The sequence below is a fragment of the Camponotus vicinus genome, unplaced genomic scaffold (genome assembly GCF_025532165.1).
Source record: "Camponotus vicinus isolate PSW18456_S1 unplaced genomic scaffold, iyCamVici1.0 SCAF_1, whole genome shotgun sequence".
Classification (NCBI taxonomy): domain Eukaryota; kingdom Metazoa; phylum Arthropoda; class Insecta; order Hymenoptera; family Formicidae; genus Camponotus; species Camponotus vicinus.
In genome coordinates, this window is record NW_028141945.1 from 38,728,039 (window position 1) to 38,745,447 (window position 17,409).

General features: G+C 36.5%; 1 protein-coding gene across 2 annotated transcripts; it reads right to left on the reverse strand.

Annotated features, from left to right (window-relative positions):
* Positions 1-650: 650 nt before the first annotated feature.
* On the reverse strand, positions 651-15,595 carry LOC145966301 (uncharacterized). 2 transcript variants are annotated; one of them, XM_083090305.1, is made up of 6 exons: positions 13,069-15,590; positions 7,661-7,708; positions 6,315-6,533; positions 5,767-5,930; positions 4,913-5,087; positions 651-4,675 (listed from the first exon to the last, which is right to left on the reverse strand). In XM_083090305.1, the coding sequence occupies exons 1-6, from the start codon at positions 13,756-13,758 to the stop codon at positions 4,556-4,558; spliced, it is 1,416 nt and encodes a 471-aa protein (XP_082946431.1). In that variant the 5' UTR covers positions 13,759-15,590; the 3' UTR covers positions 651-4,555. The 2 variants fall into 2 exon arrangements, with proteins under 2 accessions (XP_082946431.1, XP_082946441.1); XM_083090315.1 differs by lacking the exon at positions 7,661-7,708 and having other exon boundaries at positions 13,069-15,595.
* Between the last annotated feature and the right edge of the window lie 1,814 nt (positions 15,596-17,409).

Consider the following 17,409-nt stretch of genomic DNA (forward strand, 5'->3'; position numbering starts at 1 on the left):
ATGTCTATCAAACATTATATCCTACATATAATTTTGCTTATATTTATTAAATTAGACTTTACTTTCAAAATATTCCATCATAAAATTGTAGATAGGAATTGTCTAATGAATTATATGTATAATATTACATTAAGTTATAGTTATATAATCACATATTATGCTATATTATTAATATCATATAATTTAAACTAATAAAAATTACATGTAAGGCTACAAATTTCATCTTTGAATTTGTCTATTAATCAGAAATTAATTTCTTCATAACGAGAATTTAATCAGTGTTATTTTTTTATTACGCTCTTTCTCCCTCTATTTAATATTACATACTCATTCAAATTCTGTTAACAATTAAAAAAGACTATTATTATTCTGAATCGCTTATACACAGATATATATTATGTCAAGAAGTTAAAAAAAGTATAAAATTTAAATTTAAAAATTTGTATTTTATATATACAAATCAAAAATAGATATATGTGTGTACGTGTAAATAAAATATAGATTGTAAATTTCTACACAATGTGTATATTAGCCTAATTTAAATTTAATTTAATGAATGCTGTAAAAAATAGCTGTACAAATATTTATATATATTTTAAATTCAATAAAATGGGTTTGATACCAAAAAGAAGAATCTCTATCGTGAGATATATTTTTTGAAAAGTTTATTTATCCCTAAGAGATATACAAAACAAACATTTCTTCTCAGTGTGTAACTATCATAATTCCCCTAGTAGTATAACACAGGAAATTCATGTCATGATTCTTTCGAATATATTCCGTTTCTTTTTTTCTTCTTTTTTCTCTGTTTTTTTTTATTCAATTGTCTGTCCATCAAACAGATACCGTGTCTCACACAATATCAGTATCAGTTACAATTCGCTCTTTTTTTCCATAACCAGCTATATGTTAAAATTATGCATATCTGCAAATCAGTATTAAAATATTACAATTTGATATTTTACAATCGTTTGTTATTCGCGTTTTCTAACTCCCTCTAGAAAACAGGTTCCTTTTCATTCGTTCTGCTCATCCTGATAAATTGTTAGAATAATTTTTTTACGTCGATAATGTGAGACAATGTTTTCTGGGGAAAGGAAGAGTACGGGAGGCGGGGGAGAGAGATTTAACGATTTGAAAGAAGAAACAGTAATTTCAATAATTACTGTGAGCCAAATGTCGAGGTGCAAGTCCGATCATAATAAAGCTTCTAAAATTTATATAAATATACGAGGTAAATATATATATTCATCTCGTTTTAATCATTGATGACGACAACGAAGAAACAAGTGAGATCCTGTCTTTTTCTTTTTTTTTTAATCTTCTTTTACTACTCGGCTCCTCTCAGTCCCCTCTAATCCCGAATGCAATTAGAATCACTGTACACGCTATAGGATTTAGGAATGTTAATATTACAAGAAACCACAATAATTTATTATAATACAGCCTGCTGTACACCAGATGACTCGAGGCAGTACAAGACAGAGAAAAACGCCCTTTGCGGGGAGCTTATCTTCTATTAATTCAACTCCCAGAAACATGGCTCAACGAAGCGAACAATGATCATTATATTTATCATTTACTTGAGTTTTGAGACGATAAGATTTGAACGTATTATTCTTTTACTACTTTTGTTTTCTTCAATATAAATTAAAAATGTGAGTTAAAAACGAATGTGAGAGGGAGAATGGCAAGGGGCAGGGACCACTTTACAGTTGAGCTCAAAAAAAGAAAAGAGTCGAGTAAAGATGAAGTGTCATCCTTTTCGCGACGTTAAAGCGATAGAAAAAAAGAGAATAAAGAAACAAACACGACTCTGCTGGTATCGTCGAAATCAGATTAAGACTTAATAAACGAATATCTTGCGCATTATCTTGCGAGCGATCGATTTGTCGAATGAGAAAAATTTGTGGTTGAAATGACGGGCTGCCGGCAGCCTCGAAATTAGCGCAAATGGTTATAATAAAATAGAATTTAAATTTCGCGAATACAATGATCGTCGTTTTGTTTTGAGAAATAAGAACTCGGCGATACCGCTGCTCCATGACACTGGGATACCATGCTACTAATTTTGATTTAGTATTAGGCCCTTGCATATGAAATGTCGGTTTTACATCAATAATATCCTGAGGTAATTTATAATAAAATATAAATATACACATATAATGAATGAGAAAATTTTGTAATGTTTTTCTTCATGTTTTCCAGAATAAGAAGCTATGTATATGTTGATAATAATATTTTGTGATTAATGTAAAAAATTTAAAGATAAAAAGTACATGTGTATTAAATATTTTAAGATTAAACAATCATACGAAATTAAATAAAGAATAAAGAAGATAAATCTTACTTTACATTTCGGATTAAAAATTTTGCATACTAATACTCTTGTTACGCTGATTCTTTCTAAATGGAATTTATGTCATAAATTGTTTCTATAATTATCCTTATAATTAATTTTTCTTCTTATTTTATCAATATATTCGGGCCTAGAGCTTCTAGAAATCGATTAATGCGCATAGTATATACTCAGCGATGTTGATTAATTAAATCCCAATCCCATGCCGCGTAGAGCGAGAATGCAATCGAGAAAGAAATCGCACAATAATTTTCTTGAAAACAAATGATACGTATGCAATACAACCTCTCTAAGATGATCCTCCAAATTTGGTATCCTTTCATCATTATCCGTCGTAACACTAATATCATGTCATCACTTTCATGGACAATTCAAGACATGCACAGTCGTGTGTTAATCTCACAAGTATATGTATAATTTGATAGCTTCATATACGCAATTGCGTTTATGCAATGCGTGGAAATTAGTTATTTTCGCGTTGTGATACAAATAACTATTCTTTCTTGGGAATTTTCATTTAATCCAAAGTTATAAGGCAGAGGTTCTATTGTAATAATAAATTATTTATCATTTGTCTACTATAACAATGATAATAATAGAGAATTAATAATTAATAGTAATATTATATTAATATTATTAACGTCACATTTGACTTTAAAATAAGAAAAGCTAATGTTACACTAAATATTTTTCAATTTTTTCCCGTAAATTTACTATAATCTGGAAAAGAGCAACTGTTTTACAAAAACTGTAATATACTCTTATAAAAGTATCGTATGATTTCAACATGATATATGTTTAACTATTAAAAGATATTCAAAAAAGCGACATCTCATATGCAACGGTCTAATAGAAGCTGCGAGCTACATACACACGTATTCCCTCTCTTTTCCTCTCGCATACAATTCTTTCGATCCAATTCATAACATCGAGCTTATTGGCTACGTAATTAAGGCTCAATCACGTGGTGGTTCGTAGCTTGTAATACCGCCGCGTAGTGTTGGAAAAAAGTACATCGCATATACTAAAAAAAGACATAGAGAGTCGCCGGAGAATTCAAGTCTGTGTTAAGATACACGTATATACTTAATTCTAAGTACTTACAACTATTATAAGAAACATGATGGTGTACCTCTCGGTCAAATCAATCGTTTATTCACACAAAAATATGCATAAAACGGCCCCATGCCCCAGTATGCACGCTCAACACGATCCTTCCATTAAAAATTATACGAAAAAAAAAAGAAAAACGAAGCTTTCTCTGTACAAGGATATATAACAATAATCTGTTTATGTTTATTTTATCTCGCAATATGATTGTATTTCTTTTATGTCACGCTGGCGACGAATGAACTGAACTGAATTGAACTTAAAATCCCCAAAAATATAATATTAATTTCGCAACGACGCGACGTATGACTCGCCCCTTTTTAAAACAAGGATCCGAGAGAGAAATTTCGTCGTATCTTCCACGCAAATCATAAATCATGTGAAAAAGACGAAAGGACGATATTCTCGCGTGTTGAAGAATCTGAATATTCGCGAAAATCTGCAAGATAACGATCATCTCCGATCCTCGGCTATAGGAGCACCGTCATCATCGCGGCGTTTCGTCATTAGTAAACTAAAGCTAAATAGCTCGTAACATAGCGTCGATAGAGCAAAAAGTCAACAATGATTGAGCCCCTGCGCCTTCCATTCATCAAATAGAGAAAGTGTGGGCATCCACTGTCTTCTTATCTCTCTTTCGCTCTTGATTTTTCTTTCAATTCTGTTATATTTTTTTTGTTTCTTCCGCTATCCTACTAGCCACTTTACATCATCATTACTATCAATATGTTAAAGTACAAATGTTCCACTCACACAATGATCTCTCTCGCGCTCTCGCTCACGCTCGCGCAGCACTCATACATATATCAGTTTTTCCTTTTAAAATAATTATCGTAATTAGCGCGGATTACTTTTATCATTATCGTAAATAATCGGGGAAAGAGAATTAGGAGGTGTTGATTGGTGGGGATTTAAAGAGCTTGGTTGATTGATTGGTTGGTTGCTTGGTGGTTAGTTACTTTGTTCTCCTAATGATGCTGGTGTAAGTACGCTCACGCTAAGGTCAATGGTACGTACAGTAGGTGAGGTATGCTTTCAGGATGAAGGACACGGGGTGATAGATGAAGAAATTTCGACGTGCATCCGCTATTCGTCGTCTTCTTTCCATTCCTCTTCGCTGTCACTTTTTACAGTTTGGTTCGCCGGCGCTGCTCCCATCATTGGGGCACCGTCGTTTTGTATTTTCTTTTTGTACGCGGTCATTTCCTGTGAGAGAAAAGATATTTTATCGTATTTCAAAACCATGGTCACACAGAAGATCTTTAGTTCATTTCATGAATCTATTCTATGAAATACGAATTGGAATGAGAACAAAGAGAAACCAATTTGTTGATGTATATTGCAAAGTTTTTGATTTTTCTTTTCTTCACAAAGCTAACATGATTATGATGCATGGAGAACCTTTAAAAAAGTAAGAGATTCCGCTAAATTTAAATATTTTACCCTTTCATATCGAGCTTTGTCCTTCTCCGCCATAGCCTCGTATTTGGATTTGGTTTCGGGATCTGCGTCTGACCATTTCTTGCCTAATTCCTTAGCTATATCGCCTACACCGTATTCGGGATTCAGCATTTTGACCTTGCCGCGTTCATCATTACAAAACCAGAAGAAAGCGGACCTGATGGAATGAATTAATCGTAAAATCATATTTAAGATTGTATTGAGAATATTAAAAAGGTTCATAGTGCAATAACTATACTAAGCTAGCTTCTAAAGTTAGAAGAATTTCATTTTATTTTTTTAGAAGAAAAAAATTAAAATAATTTTTTCCTATAAAAAAATTAAAATCTTGTTCTGGAAAAATTAAATTTAATATATTTTTTTTATTTTAAGATTATAAAAGCAGATCTTATTACAGCTATGCACTAAATTGTGAAACAAATAGTATCATCAATTATAAAAAAAAAGATCAATGATTTAAAAATTTTAAAACAAAATTAAGAATTAAATATGGCATTGAGAGAATCATATTGGACTTAAAAGTTTCGTCAAAGATAATAAATATCTACTTAAAACAAAGATTTTTTAAAATACAAATTATAAGTTTTAAGATTTAGTTAAGATTTAAGACCACATGTAGAAATTAATTCTACAGAAAAAAATAGATTATATTAAAAAAATTAATTTTCCGAATTAAGATTACGTATATCTCGTCGAACCGCGACTAGTGTTTGAAAGCTGAACACGTTTATGTCCGAATTTTTTACTTTTCTCGCTAGATATTTAAATATTAATCAGAGTATATTCTTCGTTGAGATCAACAAGATACATCATGTACAAACAACATGAAGGCTTACAGTGATCTCTTAGGAGCATTGTGATCCTTAATGTGTTTGCGTTTCTTGCCCCTGCCCTTATTTTCTCCCTTGGGCGGCGTGTAATTTTGCATCTCTGCGTCGTATCTCTTCTTATCTTTCTCTGCCATTTCGTGGAACCGTTTCTTCTCTATGTCCGACATAGTCTACGATACATGATATCCATTTAAATGTATGCAATGTTAAAATTTCTATGCAGTTAGTTTTAAATTATAAAAGAAACAGTAGTTAACAAAATATTTGAAAAATAAATATTCCTTTATCTGCGAAATATTTGAAAATCATATATATGTATGTGCAATTAAGCGTTTAAAAATTTTTAAAATCAATTATATATAAATAAAGCTATATAAAGTTTATTTTTATGTATCTCTATTGTATCTCTATGCGTATACTATTAAAATTATTTATATTTATAGTTCTATTTATAGTTCTATTTTAGATATAATATTATATTTCTAACATTTTAATTTATATAATGGTCTGTTTCTATTACAGTAAATAATTTAATTTAAAATATTAACTCTTACCTTCCACCTCATTGCACATTTTTTGGAGAACTCCCGGAAAACAATCTTCTCCTCGGGATGCTTCTTTTTGTGCTCTTGACGACATGTCTGGACGAAGAACGCGTATGCTGTCATCCGTCCTCTTGGCTTTGAATCTTTTCCTCTCGGCATATTGTCCCGCTGCAGACTCTGAGCGTTATTTTGTTGCAGATTATTTTGCGGCAGCTGCTGTATTTGGTGCTGAAATCCAAGCAAATGATCTATCATATAATACGCCGTCACAAAAAATTATATAGCTATAATAAATAATAAACGGATAATAAATTTGTTAATTTTAAACAACAAGTCATAACAACGGTAATAACTTTTACTTTTGCATTAAAGAAAAGATTTCTAAAATAGAGATCTTTCATTCTTACATAACACAAATTTGAATTCTAAAATAACAATCTTTTATTTTTATAAAAATAAAAAAGGATTGTAAATTATAGAATAGAAACTTTTTCTATGCATTAAAAGAAATTTAAATGCTAAAATAGAAGTATGTCTATTTTTTTTTTATATTAAAAATAAAAATTTGTTTCCTTTAATATTAATATATTAAACATATTCAACATATTTAATGTTAACAAAATATTAATTTATTTTAATGTATATTTGCAAGAAAAAATTTACGTGATGTCTCGTTTCCGATCATTCATTCCGTTCATAATTTAGTATAGTTTCATTAAAAATAAACAGGAGCCTTAAGAAAGAAATAGATTTTAAAATTTTCTGTCTTTACATTAAAAGAAAACTAAATTGTATAAAATAGAGACTCTATCTATTTTTAGATTACAAGAAAAATTCGTGTATACATACACGTGTGCAAAATAAAATGTATCGTCGTTTAAGAGAAATTTGCGTAAGAAGAAGAGGTGAGAAGAAAATTTCCTCGCACATTACTGACTAAAGGAGCGATCGTGAAAAAAATGGAAATTTGCAGAGATGGCAAAATACAAAAGATCAAGTTACTTAAGGCTTGGTACGAGCGAATTTAATAATTTATTCGCGAGATAACTAAGATGTGTCGTTACGCACTTTATACGTAATATGACTTGCGTGTTAAATTAATGAACGGCTGCGGCCCGCGATCTCACATTGACAATGAGACACACGTAACAATGCTCGCCGTACACAAACGCGCGTTTTTGATTCTGTCAAGTAACAATGGTCATTATATTGTACGCACGTGTGTGCACAATATTATACAGTATTATATTATATATTATTATATAATTATTATTATTATTATATACACCTATACAAACGTACAATATATAGACCGTTATTACTCCGGATTGCGGATAATAATAATTAACACGTACCTGCAGAAATAATCGGAAATCTAGTTGACCTACGTGCGGATGTGAGATCTGCCGGCAAAATAACTACTATGTAGAATCGGCATTGTTATTGAGTCGCGCCATAAGTAATGCAAGTTTTTTTTTTATATATTTTTAAACCAAACATAAATCTCGCAAAAATACATCTGTCTCAGTTACTTGATATAGTTACACACATAATTTTTTTTAGAATAAAACTCGCATTATTTATGCGGTTCAATAGATCGTATTACATAAAATATATATCTGATATAATTAATTAATATGTCCGACTTTAATTAACAATAACAAAAGTTAATATCCTCTGGTAAATAAATATTCTTATAGAACTATATATATATATATATTAATATATATTAATATATATGTATGTATATGTGCATATACAGGGATATATCTATGAAATATAGAAAAAGTTTAAAAATATAATCGAGCGATCGCATTACTTTTTTTTCTCTCGCTTTCCCGCGATCGCATATGTTTCCATGCAACATTTTATGCACTCGCTGCGATATGCGAGGGATTAAAAATTGATACCTCTCGAGCCGCAGGCGTTGCATTACGGTTTTCTATACTCGCAGTAATAAAAATAAAATTAATGTAGAGCATGTAACGGCGGTTACATATTTATGTTAAATCATCTCTTACGAACCTTGTTAAAAAAAAAAAAAAGAAAAAATACTTCAGCTTGTGATTGTGATTTCAGCAGGTGTTCTTAAGCGCCCAAAAATGCTTTCCTCGCGAACACTTTGCGCATAGATTTTATTAATTTACGAAAAATAGTAACGGAAAATTGAAAAACATTGACTTTCGATTGAAAATTTAGCAACTACAGTTTATTGTATTTGCTAAAATTACTATTCACAAATTACTGTTTGCGATATAGTAATGTAATAATAGAATATTATAATATAATGTTAATTACATATTTAATATTAATATTTAGTAAAATATATCATTAATAGTAATATTATATATTACAAACGTATCATATACATACATATATTATTTAAATGAAATATCGCGCGTTATCAGAAATTTTAAGTCATGCAAGGAATGTTTTAAGCATCAAGTAATTTTTCCTCATGTACATTTGAATGTAGAGTTAAAATGTTAAAAATGTATTTTTTAAAACTATCTAAATTGTTTTATACTTTTTTCTATTTTCAAATTTGAGAAAAATTTTTTAAATTCCACTTCTGTATTCATGTAAATAATATAAGCTGTATTTTTTTACTTAGTTAGCAGGAGTCATTTTTTTATAATTATTACGGAAAAATTGTGAAGGGATTAAAATAATGCAATGAAAAATTTTAAAATGCAACGACACCGAGATATTGATTATTCACGCGCGTATTCAGATACAAAGGGCAAAGGATTAAATTTACATTATATTACGAAGAACATACTACTGGAAAATATTATTATGGAGAATTGCTCTCTTAAAGCTCTCTTTAAGCTCTAATTTAAAAGTGAGATTGTAGAAAAAAAAATTAAAAAATGGTATATTCTTCAGTATCACGTTCATTTATAAGTGCAACTTAGAATTAAGAATGTGTTTCTCTGACACGTAATTCTCTTAAATAGACTATATTTCTGGTCAATTTCGAGAATTACTCTCAAGCGTAAGCTTCAGAACATATCTACTCTCACTATCGGAGAGCATTGTCGTGTGTCTGTTAATTAAAGCGTAAATTGTGCTCGTGCTCCTGTTAAAGCTTCGGCATCAGCTCGATATCGTACACACCTTTGTGTAGCAAGATAAAAAAAATCATAGAAATAGTTTCAATAAAAATACACGACGTGAAAAATATCAGACTAGTAAACGACGAAGAAAAATCGAAATACTCTTTCGTTTGTCAATCTAATGTTTACATAAAGTTGAAAAGCCTATTTCTAAATTTTGCATATATAGTACATCCATAGAAACATAAATAGAAAAAAAATAGTAATTTCATATGCTTTATTATTATATTAATACTATATTATTTTGAATATTTATTTTCAAACTTATTAGAAGATTTTTTTAGATTTTCACATGAAATATTACGCGAAATTACAAATTGTTTTGCTTTTTTCAAAAATTATTATCTCGAAATTGCGTAATTAAACGAATCATTTATCATAAACTTTTATGTATAATCTAGCATTTATCCTGAACAGAATTTTTTTTCGTTACACCAAGTTCCGACTATCCGTCTACTATCTTGCGATGAGAGTAAATTATACATCTAATTTTGATTTTTTCTATATCACTAAAAATGTCAATAATCGAAAGATTGCGAGAAGATGACGATCAAATTCGCAAAAAGAAAAAAGGTTATTGCTTTATATGTCGCAAAAAGACGAAGATAATCGACATTGTTTCCCAGAAACATAATTGCAAAGAATTCTAATTAATAATATATCTATCAAAAAGTTAATATATTATAATATTATACATTTTGTAAAAGAAACTATATTTCAGATCAATTCTATTCTCTCTTTAAATAATAAAATTATTTTTTTTTACTCCATACATAAATATGCCTTCCGATATCGTCTAAATTTAAATTTCAAATTAGCGATCGATTAATATAAATGGTTCTAAAGCAAAAGAGAGATTGTATGTGTGCAGAGAATATCTGTAATCAATATAATGCGAAAACTGTTTTGTGTGAAAATTTTTAAATCTGTGTTCGATCATAATTTCTCTCTCTCAAGTTTCCTCCTTCCTCCTTCCCCCTTTCATCACAGTGTCTGCATACATGTATGCTTATCTCACTTTTAGTGTCAAAAAGTGTAACATAGCGTAGTTAAAAAAAAAGCAGACCTTTTGACACTTTATGCCGATGAAATCGCGAGCCGGGAGAAATGAAAACGAGATACCAACGGCGCGGCCGGACTCGTTGAACGCGAACGCACTTACGAAGAAGGCCGTACGAAACCCGGAATCAATAGCGGACGGCGGATGTGCGGGACGGACGGACGGACGGACGCGGACACGGCGGGGCGAGAGTCGCGCGCGCGAGTCAGGACGGGAACGCGAGCGACGAAACGCGCGAAAACTCGGCCTCTCTCTTTCTACCGAATTTTAATTCAGTCATAATTATAAGTTTCGATTTTTCAATTACGTATATTGAATTATAGCATTACAAGTGAACGCATGACTGTTTTTCTTATGCATATATTGAGATATATAGATTTTTTCTACATCGTAACTTGTACTCGATAGAAACTACAAAACGCCCTAAAGATTCCTCTCGATTCGTGTGAAACCGTTTTAAGATAGTCTTTTCTTTTTCATCACTTTCGTCTAAAGCTTTGTCGAATTAAAATAGCAAAAATCGAGTGATTAATCGGTCGTTTACTTTTTCGAATAAGAGATAAGCAAGTGTATCAGAATGCTCCGAGAAATGTTTTTCGGTTTTTTTTAATGCAATTTATAAGATGGACTTTGAATTAGAGGAAAAAAAAAAATCCGCAAAATTTAAAAAAGTGCGAAAAATCAGAACACTATATGTAAAATATATTCCACGACTGCTGTTTGTATTAAAGACTAGTCCATGTTTCCAAGATATTAAGATAGAAATTCCTTACATTATTACTCTTAACACATTATGATGCAAAGTTATTTTTAAAAAAATCGCGTTTTTTTCCTTCAAAACGTATGCTTCTCTGCTTCTTCCCCTTAATAAACGTAAAAAATTCAATTATTGCAATTATTCTCTTTGTATCGGGAATGCTGTTAAAATCAATCGTTGAATTCCAACACATTTCTTGCGCACAAGACGATTATCTTTTTTATCCAATAACAATCCCCTCTTTCTACCGCGGAGATATTAACATAGAGAGTAAACGAGTTATATATTTCTTCGAGTATCGAAATAAGTCTTTAAATGTACATGAATGAGACGATATCGAAAAATATGCAAATATTTTTCTAAACGTTACGTTCGCGACATTGTCTCTTTGTTGCCTACCAAATCTCATCTTATGCGTACAATCAAAGGAATTCCAATACATCATGATTTTTCTCGAGATATTTTTATATCAAATATCGCCAATGATTTTATTTCTTAATTTTATTTCCATCGTTTCCAAAACGTAATAAAGTGAAGTCATCTTAAACTTCCTGTTTTTGTTTTGTGTGTATGAGTGTAGGAATATTTTATTTTATTAAGAAATAAAATTTGAGATATTTAATTTTATATTTATAGTTTTGGAATATTCTCTCTTCTAAATGTTCATTGATTTATATTTAATTTTAAACTTTACGAACGAGCAATGGAAATAAGATGAATAATTGGATGCATGAAGCATACTATCCAAAAATATATTTCGTTGAAATTATATCATTTCAACAATAGAAAATTAACGAAAATGTTCAATTCACTATTTTCGACAAAAGACAATGTATCGCAACACGGGATGAAAAACAACGATGAATAAAATCAGATAAAATTTTTCATTATCAAGAGAGAAAGAAAAAGAGAAAAAGAAAGAAATATGAAATTTGCTTTCTTTTTAAGGTAAATATACCGAGCGGAAAAACATATTATACAACAAAGTCATTTACTTAGATCCTTTTTTTATATCCTTCATAAACGTAAATCAGATTAAAATTGTTCTGTAATAATTCTTAAAAACAAGAAAATTGAGTTTTAGAATTATAGAACATCTAGAGAAGAAATTCAATTCATTAAATGCAAAAAATTCGATAAAGCGTGATTAAAACGAACAGATATTTTTTCCGGCATGCCTTCTGTTGGAGGCAATCGAAAAAAATGTCAAAAGTGCCGCGTGGCCACCTGGTCGGACCGGGTATATCTCTCTCTATATTATAGCCACCCGCTCGCTCGCTCGCTGAGCGCGCGAAAGCGGCCGAAAGGCCGGTAAGCAGAAGAAGCGAGGGGGACAGGGTGCGGAGCGAGGTCATCGCGTTTCGGCCTATTACAACGTAGTACAAAGGCGTCGCATAAACGCCATCCCGTTACCGAATAGATTCTTAGATGGGATCTATTCGATGCAAATTCCATTTGCGAGATAAAAAGTCGATCTATATTAATTTCTTCTTATTTTATATAAATCTATATTTATTATAGTATAGTCTCTTATCTGTGTCTTAACCTGTTCTTTAAGGATTAAATAAATATTTATTATCGATTCTCGGTATCTTTTCAACTGTCTATCATTGCAAAGAATGTGGATGCGAATAACCAATTAAACATGATTAAGTTTGCGATTGAAAAATGAGCATTTGAATGAGGCACTTACGAGTGCCCAAAATATATGAAAGCGCAAGAGAAGACGACATGCCGCCTGTCGAAAGAACGCAAGAGAGATTCGCTCGGGAAAATAAAAAATTCCTTCTTTTTCTCAAGAGGTTGCATTCGTGCGTCGCAACATACCGGGGACATAACGGGGGGCGTAGACGTTTGCGTGGTAATGGGCGAGAGGTGTTGCTGCTGCGGCTGCTGTTGCTGTTGCTGCTGACCCTGCAACTGCTGGTGCAGGTTGTTCTGCGCGGCGGCGTCCATGACTCCGCTGCCCGAATACCACCACTGTACGCCGCCGGGCGGCGGTGCGGAAGGTGTGCCGGCAGCGGCGCCGCCGCCACCAGCACCGGCACCCGCACCGCCTTGTCCAGGACCCGACGCTGATCCGAGCCTATAATCGTATCCACCCCTCATGCACGCGGCGGCGCCGCCAACCGGCGAGGATGTCGACACCGGACTCGATGCCGCGCCGGTGGTGGCCGGGTTCTGGAAGCTGGAGGCCATTTTGTAAGAGAAGAGCTGATTCGCGGCGGCGGCGGCGGCGGTACTTCGGACGATATCCGTATGGTGCTGTTGAGCAAGCTGTTGTTGCTGCTGCTGCTGCTGCTGCTGTTGTTGCTGCTGCTGCTGTTGTTGCTGTTGATTTATCAGATGTTGATGTAGATTTTGTTGCTGCTGCTGCTGCTGCTGCTGTTGTTGCTGTTGTTCCGTTGAGACGGCGTTCAGGCCCGAGGACCACCAAGCGGCACCGCCGGAGCCATCCTCTCGGTTACCCGGGCTCGCGGTGCCCCAGCCACCGGCCACGCGGTGGTGCTCCGACATATCGTACACGCGAGTACGTCGTCCGTCACCTCAGCCTCTCGTTTTACCCGCCGGTGGCACAACGAGGGAAAGAAGGACGCACGAAGGAATTGCTCACCCGCGCGCGCGCGCACGTACACATGCACGCGCTAGCGTTTCCTTTCTCTTTCTTTCCCTCTTTTTCTCTCTCTCTCTCTCTCTCTTTCTTTCTATCTTTCTTTCGCGCTATCTTTCTCCCTCCCTTTCTCTACAGCTTTCTTTCTTTCCCTAATACTCACACGCACAAGCGCGCGCTTGCACGCTCATAACTCGGTAACATCCCGCGTGCACGAACGGTGCACACAGACAGACGCAATAACTCTATCACTTCCCCCCTCCTCTCTCTCTCTCTCTCTTTCTCTCGTTCGCACGCTCGCTCGCGCACGTACGTAGAGAGTCTGTCTCACATTCGCACACTCGGAAACTCGCTGGTACGGACGCTTAAATGTCGGATAGAAGAGGAGAGGCACGTATCGCACGCATGCACGCACGCGTTCAAACGCGTTTTCACTGTCACACAACACTATCCTCGCGTCTAACCGGCCAATAGTGGTTACACCACTACAAACACCGATCACACTGTATCCGCTTATTGCTCGTGTGCTTGCTTACTCGTGGCGTTACGTGTGTACAAGCGGAACAACGTTTTCCCGTCTTTTTCTCGCGTAAAATAAGCGCGTAAAACACGCCACGGCGCGCTCGGTTCAGTTCCCGTGGATATACGTACGTACGTTATACTTGGGATGCGGTCTACTCGACGCTACGCTCGACCGTTCGTTAGCTCCGTGAGTAGGTACGGCGGCGGGCAGAGGAGGCAAGCGGGCGGGTGGGTAGGGGAGGGCGCTCTCTCTCTCCCCCTCTAGCTCTTTCTTTTTCTCTCTGCCTCCCCACCATCGACAACGAGAAGCAACGACGTCGAACGCTCACGCCGCTTCGTCCCTCTTCCTCTCTCTCGCCTTCTCTCTCTCTCTCTTATTCCTGTATCCTTATGTATCTCTATCTAGTCGGTTGTCTCACTCTTTCCCCCTATACCCTGGTCCCGCGGCGAAACTCGCCTGTTCGACGATTCCACGATGGTTCCTTCTTTCAACAGCGGCGCCAACGAAGGATACGAGTGTATATATCGCGTCCTTGATACAATGTCGGAACGGCAGCAGCAACAGACGACAGGCTTTGCCGCGCTCAAGTGCGACACAAGAGACACATGATGCGCGTTTACGAGACGTTCCTCCTGTCGCACGTTACACGATATACACAGCTCGATTCGCGGCGTTTCAGCTTGGTTTGGTTTGATTTGGTTTGACTTGGCGCGACGCGACGCGACACGAAGCGACGCCGGCACGTCCAACGAGCACGCCGCTGACGATGACGATGGTAGGTGACGATAGTGGTAGTGTATCAGTAGCAACAGCGGTTCGTATAGTAGTAGTAGTAGTAGTAGTAATAGCTTTTTCACATTGGAGAAGCAGCATACGCGCGCGCGACTCGCTTCTCTCTCGTCTCTACCAGACTCACTACACACGATGTCGCACACACAGAGGGCGAACCTGCCGAGAACGGACCGCTTGGACGCGCTCGTACGATCTCTTTCTCTCTCTCTCTCTCTCTGATTCCCTGTCGTTCCCCGTTTCCCCTCGCCCCTTCAACTGGGTATCTCGTTCGCCGCTTCACCGTCTCTGTTCTTCTCTCTCTCTCTCTCTATCTCACTCACTCACACACACACACACACATGCATACACTCGTACCAGTTTAGCCTTCCTTCCAGCGGACGCCGGCAAACTCTCGCGACGTTGCCAAGCACGCTTTCACCCGCCCGCTCACAAAGGAGAACCTAAGCGCGGCGGCCAATCGAACGGCGTCATATCGTCGGTGGGGATGGCGGGAGTCTACCGTCATCGCACTAAAGGCAACGTCGCTTTCTCCTCTTCCGTTCGTTCTCTCTCCGTTCGTAGAGAATTCGAGAGAGCCCCGCGCGCGCGACTCTCCGTATAGTCCCACCATTAAGATATGGTGGGGAAAGGGGAATGAGAGAGGAGCGCAGAGGGGCAGAAACGACTGCGAACCCTTCTCTACCCTTGAAACTCGAGGTCAACTTTTAGGCAGAGAAAGAGAAGCACGCGGAAAAAGAAAGAAAAAAAAAGAAAGAAAGAAAGAGACACGCATCTATCGCGACCGACTAGCTGACTCCTCGTCGTCGTCATTGCGTGTTCTTTCTTCCGTTTCTCTCTCTTCTCTTTTTTATCTTTCTTAGTTTCGTTACACCGCTACGCTCTCGCTAGCTCGGTGGAATTTGCCCCACATCGGACAGCGCGGGCGACGCTTCCTGTTTCTCGCTTGCCCTTTTTCCCGCTAATACGTACGCGCAAAGACGAGGACGAGGACGAAGACGAGGACGCATGCCGCTGCCTTTACCGACCGGCAACGATATATTTCGGCCGATACGGAAGAATCTTTGAAAATACTCTCCGGAAAATCTTTCATTCCGCGAGTTTGGAATGCGCCTCGAGGAACGTCCCTGCGAGACCGGATTCGAGGTTCTAACGGAATTGATCAGCACACGTATGAGCTACGGCAAGGCGCCATCCGCCATCTTAAAGATCTTTTTTTTAATAAACATTATAAAATTTCAATAATTTCTAACACAATTAATCGCCATTCAATTTACTCCTTCACTGATCATATTCCCTAATCGGCAAATTATAAGTTGTTTTCCATATTGCTCAAATATTTTAAATTAGTTATTATTCGATGAAAGACAAAGCCTCGTTTGTACGACGGTTTGAACGACACGGCGTGTTTCAATTTGCCGCTATAGTTTACCGCTTATTCGTCCACGAGCACTTATTTTTTCTCTCTTATACCCCTCATTATCTCTTTACCGATACAACAGTCGCAAGAATGTAATGCGCACGCCATTCTCGCATCGCGACTCTTTCTTTCACAAGCAGGCTGGTGAAGTCGCAAATATCGCGAATTCCGACTCGCGCGAACCGGATAGAGAATCCAACCGATCTCGGGGGAATGGCCGAAATTTTTCCTGACCCCTTCCCGTGAATACGTTGTCTCTTTCTTTCTTTCTTTCTTTCTCTGTCTCCGATAGCGCGCCAGGAAGATGAAATGAAAATGTATATCGCGGGACCTGTGCGTCGGACCTGTCCTCCCCGTCCCTCCTATCGCCTCGCGTTTCCTCCTCCACCCTCCTACCCCTTCTCCCTCTGGGCAACCCTTGCCGTCGTGAGGCGGCGGGTGAGTCGGTGCGCGGGTAACCCGGCGCGAATCGAAGAGAGAGGAGAACAGAACCGGGTCCGGGTCAATAAGACGCGCGAGCAAGGGAGACAGGGAAAGCGAGAGAGACGGAGGTAGTGGCGTTGCCGAGGCTAGAAGGGGAAGGAGGGGCGAGTGGGAGAGAGGGTACACAGGCGCGAGAGAATCGAGAGGACTGGGGAGTGCGAGAAAGACGAAGAGAGACAAAGCCATCGTGCATTCCCAGGGCCCAGCATTGGCAACCTAACGAACGTATCGTACGTAATGTCCGAAAATATAAAAATTAGCAAATTTCTAACGAAATGAAACGAGAAGAAGCAACAACGAAATGGAATAGTATATAGAAATATGAGAAAAAGAATGCCGAAC